The sequence below is a fragment of the Opisthorchis viverrini genome (genome assembly GCF_000715545.1).
Source record: "Opisthorchis viverrini unplaced genomic scaffold opera_v5_154, whole genome shotgun sequence".
Classification (NCBI taxonomy): Eukaryota; Metazoa; Platyhelminthes; class Trematoda; order Opisthorchiida; family Opisthorchiidae; genus Opisthorchis; species Opisthorchis viverrini.
The window spans coordinates 555,905-561,833 of record NW_008751809.1 but is presented as its reverse complement, the minus strand read 5'-3'; the positions used below and the strand labels follow the sequence as shown (position 1 = coordinate 561,833).

The 5,929-nt window shown below is 46.9% G+C and overlaps 1 protein-coding gene across 1 annotated transcript in view; it reads right to left on the bottom strand.

The window, feature by feature from the left end:
- Positions 1–3,702, bottom strand: part of T265_06965 (hypothetical protein) — a gene marked incomplete at both ends in the record, with an annotated part of 6,699 nt that extends 2,997 nt beyond the window's left edge. The window contains 2 exons of the mRNA XM_009172371.1: positions 2,868–3,015; positions 3,581–3,702. Of these exons, the coding sequence (XP_009170635.1) occupies positions 2,868–3,015; positions 3,581–3,702 (270 nt within the window). The remainder of the gene's footprint in view (positions 1–2,867; positions 3,016–3,580) is intronic.
- Between the last annotated feature and the right edge of the window lie 2,227 nt (positions 3,703–5,929).

Genomic DNA, 5,929 nt, shown 5'->3' with positions numbered 1-5,929 from the left:
GCGCCCCGGCCGGGCAGCGAAGGGGCGTCGTGCCAGCAGTTCCTGTCCGATCAGTTCGTCGATAACGTGCGACCCGCGCTTGGCACCCAGTTGCGGTTGACGAGAACTGACCGGTTGAGTGCGGAGCAGGTTCACCTGGCACGGGAACAGACCGAAGCGCCACTGGCCGTGTTGCAGTCGAAGCAGAAAAGGGATGATTTATCCGTAGGGGACCTACGGACCAAAGTGGACCGACTAACCAGACAGCCTGTCGCCATCAAGACAGAATCGCAGAAGCACGCTGGAACGAGCCAATGCTACAACTGTGGCATACCTGGCCTGATATCTGTTCCCGGCCATCTCTAGATGGTAACGCCTTGGTTTAACGTTCTATTCGAGGGATGGGTTGTGATTAGTACTGTCACACAGGCTACGATGAGGAGCCTCATTCAGATCGACGGGAACAGGGAGTTGTGTTCAATCGATACGTGAGCAAGGGTGATAGCTGAGTAGAGAGGAAACGAAGAATGCAAACCGTGCGCACTAGCCATGAGGGCAGTAGGCGAGTACCGACTGAAAGTTGACGGATCACAAATGCACTCAACGCGTCCAAGCGACAAATCGTTGTAGCACGAGTTCCTGATCAGCGCAGACACACACAATTCGGGGGGCAAATCTCCTCAAAGCGCAGANACCGAAAGCGAGAGAAAAATATGACAAAATATAGTTCACTCAAGCTTTAAGGTTACCCTAGCTCCGTCCCCCACATTTGATGCAAAGTGAGGTGTCACGGAGATTGTGGAACCGCCTTGTGGTGTCTTTTAATATTGTGTGATAGTCAATGAATATCCAGGGAAGTTCAGAAGGACGCGTGAAAATGTTTGGTTTTCAAAAACCATCTGTATATGACATATACTTTCGTGCTTGTAACCGTCCAGTTCATTTTTGCTAATGAATGACTTTGCAGCGGAGGTCTTTCCTCCTTTCATTTGGTGCCGTGACAAGAATATGGATGAAAATCCCATGACCACGACCTTTTGATCACGGGGATGTGCACATCTTTTGGAGATATATATGCCACAGATGGTAACCACAACAGATGTGTCATAGCTAAACCTGTAGCACAGCTGGTCTCCTTAAACTGACAACACTGTTGGCTAGCCAATTCCCAGTGATGGATAAACAGTACGGGAGAACAGTGCGCTTCGTGTACAAACTAGCTCGGGAGCACTTGCTATGGCAGGGAGAAAACATTTTTGTTAATTGTTGGCAGTTCGATATTAGAACGAGCTGGAGCATCGATTTCGACCCTACCTACCTCGATCTATCTAAAAGTATTGTTAGGGCACAAAAACCTTTAAGGAAAAACCACGATTAGTCACTTAGGTATAGTTCCGAAGTTCCGTTCACTTATGCAATTAATTCTGGTTTTCCTCGGAGCCATCTTTTCACAAATCCATGACTCATCACCATCATCGACAGCATGACTGCAGCTGAATGTCCAATCATTTCGGTCCATCAGTTGCTGTTACGTGGCACGACCCACCAAAGTTGACTGTAACGCCCTAATCAACTTGACAGCATGATCACTCATGTATCGATTATGATCTATAAGCCTACAGAGATACTGTTTCATATACCTGACCAGTGCCTCGACAGGAAAACGCCGTACAACTCTGTAGCACAAACTTCCCATTGATGCTCAGAAATACAGGCGGTGGCCTGGTCATACTTATCGCACTAACAATTGCAATGTGGTTAGTTTCTAACATGTGTCTCTTTGTTCTCAATAGAGTGCAGCACAGCAGGCGGTTCGCAAAAAGCGGCTCTGCTGGTCGGGCGAAAAGCACTCCTGTCCTTCCCACTCATTATTAAACAGTCTATACTTAAGGCTACCGACCGAACTGTTAGGGATATATATCAAAACTGCTAATATGAGCATGCCCCACGAACTCGGGGATTGACCGAACGACCCTACTGCCCTGAGAAGACTATTTCGACAAAAACATCAAAAGTAGTGGTAGACCGGGGTCAACGTTTTACTGATGTAGTCAGTCAGACGGAACTTGTGTCAAGCAGTTTACATTTGGGGATCTATTCCAGACAAGCCCAGTCAAGAAATTAACCGCCGCCATCCAAAAAAAAATATCAGAAAAAAGGACATGAAACTTGTACTTTAAGTTTTTAAGGAGGGTGAAATTGGGACATGTCACTAATAGTTTACATGACAAGGTCCGTTTTTCGGTACCTTTGCCTCCAAATGAACTCACACAAGTAGCTGTCCACTAAAGATCGGTGTCTTGTTTATTCTGCATCTTGTAGACGTGCCAAAGAGGTTCGATGGTTTGCGTGTGGGCTCCAGTCGTTCAATCCATAAAGTTTTCGGTATGATTAACCGTTTCATGAGTATGATTCATGTCAATCATCGTTTCAATTCCTTGGTATGATGCCCACATATCAGAGACGATGACTGAGCCGGGAGCGATGCAGGCCTGGATTGTATCCATCGAAGTGGCCGCAGTTTGATCTGGCATTGCATACATGAACACTTCTTTAGTTTCCCGGCAGATTCCTCCGAAAATCTACTGCTGGGGAAAGACTCGCCCTGCGAGATATTAGCATTTCATCGATCTAGACGTGTAGACCTCGGCCGCCGATAACTGTTGGGGTCTATAAAAGCCGCAAGGCGCAAACTTCGCGAAGGTTCTTCCAGTTAACAGCGGACCAGCAATAAATGAATAGGATTACTGTCTTAAACTCCGTCCGTTCAAAGAAAGTAGAAAACAGTGGGGAATTGGGAAGCAGACCAACTAGAAGTAGAAGTAATGGACATTCATCAACATTAATGCCAAACCCATCGAAAAGAGTGTAAGACAAGTACAACTTACATTGATCTGGCTGAGGAGGACAATAGCCATGATGATGCCGAAAATGGCCACGGCTTCACAAAATATAACGCTGACTAAGTTCTTGGTGCGAATTCTGGGGGCTTTGACAGCCGCCCCAATTATCGTTGACCCGGTTATATAGATGCCCCTGGATAAGTGGAGAACATGGATAAGTTGTCTGAGTTTAACCGGGAAATCAATCAATCACAATCAATCTGATGGGGAAAAATCACAGCTAGTAATGATAATCATGATTGGCAACGAACACCCGGTCACATCTAAAGAGCACCAATTTGTTCACACCACTGAGAATGCACGGAAAAGGTTACCCCTCGTCGAAAGCTCAATATAATCATATGATTAAGCCAAAACTTATTTCCGATACAAAGCCAGTCTTGTCAGAGCAAATGTCTGTATGGGGATGGTTGTCTATAAAATCCCTAGCAAAACACACGGTCTTGAGATGGAAGACGGCCTTAAAACACCCACCTTGAGGCCCATTAATTTCTTGATGGATGAGTGAGTTGAGTAGACTGTGCAGGCTACATGAGAAGGTAATCCATGGGTGCAGAGTCTCAGGAATGTTCCAAAACGTTCGCCAGGCTCGGACTAATGTTCGACATCAACAGCTGCTCTGGTAACGCGCACTCAGTCATAGAAGGGCTGTATTATTGTTCCCTACCTTTCATGCATGATAACAGCATATGGTTCACCTGGACCCCGAACTTCGTGGTGCTTGATCATTCCTAACATCCTTGTCTCCGAAATATGCATACAAGACCCCACTTCGGTCGTGCACCTCAAGCCGCTTAGGACGAGTCCAGATGTTCCACATTTCACTCTACGGGTATCTGGTGATCCTGACGCAACGGCTCTTGGTATCTACGATGTGGGAGTTGCACTCAGCCCGGAGGCTGAAAGCATCTTACTGCACTGTATTCCACGAAATAGTCGCCTATGCGTTGTACGGTTGTCTGGCTCAAGTAAGATTAACGCAGGAAGATGCGGTAAACGGTGTTTGTTTGTCGTATCAGCATACGGCCCAAAAGATAGCAGTTCACACTGGGAGGACGAGTTTTATCAAGATCCGTCACGACTGCTTCGGTCAGCAAGAAGCTGAGTTGGGTGGTACATTTGGAGTCGATGCTGAGCGTGCGGATAACAGGGAACGGTTTCTTCAGCTGTGTGCAGACCATCGTCTGTTCTTCACCAGTACGAACTTCTAACACAAGCGCTCACACCGAGTTACTTGGAGGCCACCTACCACAACACAGTCGTGGACCCTATTGGACCACACGGTCATCTGTTACCGATAAGTACGCAACTTGACTCTGATCACCCCCATCGTGAGCACCCGCTTAGCACTTCGCATTCCTCCAGCACCACGCGTTCCTTCCACCAACTTCCACAAGTTTCAGTTGCTGAAAATTATCCAGCTAATCTGCCTGGAAAGCTACTGGGAGCGCAGTCATGTGGACGACGAAGATCACTTAGAGATTGAATGGAGACCAGTTAAAGCAATGCGCTCAGCTTTCAGAACTGTTTGTCAGAGCCATCTGACTCGCAAAATGAACACTGCATATCTTCGAATCGGCAGCTCTTATTGATGCCAGAAAGGCCAGACCAGCAACTAGCGACTATGATCGCGCTTACAGATCCCCCCAAACATCGAGTAATCAAGAACTTGAAGAATGAAACACAGTTTTCGCATCTTGACTTCCAGTTTCTGACATATCGTTATCAAGCTAGTTCAGTCTTAGAGCAACAGAAACTTGTTCTTCTGCTTTCTTCAGAGTGCGAATATTGAAAGCACCCAGGTTGATGGCATCGAGACTTGAGGAGTGATTTCGAAATGTCTGAGGATGTCGACTCTCATTGACGTACAGATGTTGCTTGTAAAACCCCTACAGGTTGAACGGAGTCATCAGTCCTAACTGCTGGGCCTACAAGGAGAGGGTTATTAATGGAGTGGGGAGGGTGGAGAGAAAGTATGTGAAGGAATAAGAAGGAAGACATCAACAGTAGCTTGTCCTCACTCACCCGCCCTGCTGTATGCAGCAAGTAAGGCGACCCGGCTGATGGCACCATGCAACGGCCGATGTGCCTTCAGAGTACTGTTAATTGTAAGTGTACGTAATATTCCGAAAATTCTTACAATAAGAACATATATGGGTTGACGAACATGTTTTCGGCAGAGTATTTTCAAGTCAATCACTTGCAAAGGTTAAGAAAACAGTATTTAATATATTTGAATGAGCATGTTGTCATGGTTGTGTGTGGGCCAGGATACTGCCATGGTGCCCACACCTAGACAGGATGACGACTAGGTTCCTCGACTAAAACCTGTGGCTCAAAAGCCTGACCGCACTGCCGCGGTGTTTGGCGGAAAGTGCAACTACATCTCGATTTTTACAAAAGTCGCCATATATATTTCAACCCCTTGTCTGGAGGAACAAGAGACTGTTTTGTTCAGACCTCTAGACATAAATCAGCCTGGCCTGATAGACTCTGTAAGCGTCGCACTGGCATCCCCATAATAACTCGATGGGTCGCGAAGGTACACAAACCGTTACACCACAGTAAGGTCCAGCCTCCTTATGACAGCCAGGTAGCCAGAGTAGCGGACCACTTGCTAGTGTGCGTCTTTTTCGAACGACCCACTCATGTTCAGTTAGTTAGCCTTATGGACATCCGAGGCTACAGCCGCTGGAAGAACCAAGAGGGCCCGAATGGGACATTGACACCTACTCACCATCAGCAACCGAAATCCAGCGTGAGATTTCAATCCTGAAGCGCAATAAGGCACCTGGCCCGGATGGTCTACATTCCGCGCTCTTTAAAGGTGGCGAGGTCCTGGTGAACGGTCTGAAAATCACACTGCAGATTTGGGACGGAAACAGAATACCACCCGAACAGAGCTCCCCGACCATCATCCCAGTTTTCAAAAAGGAAACAAGTACGTCATGTGAAAACCATCGTGGTATAAGCCTGGTGTCCGTTGCATCTGAAGTACTCTGGCCTTATCTTGCGCAAGTTGATGGATTATCGAGAGAGACAGATTC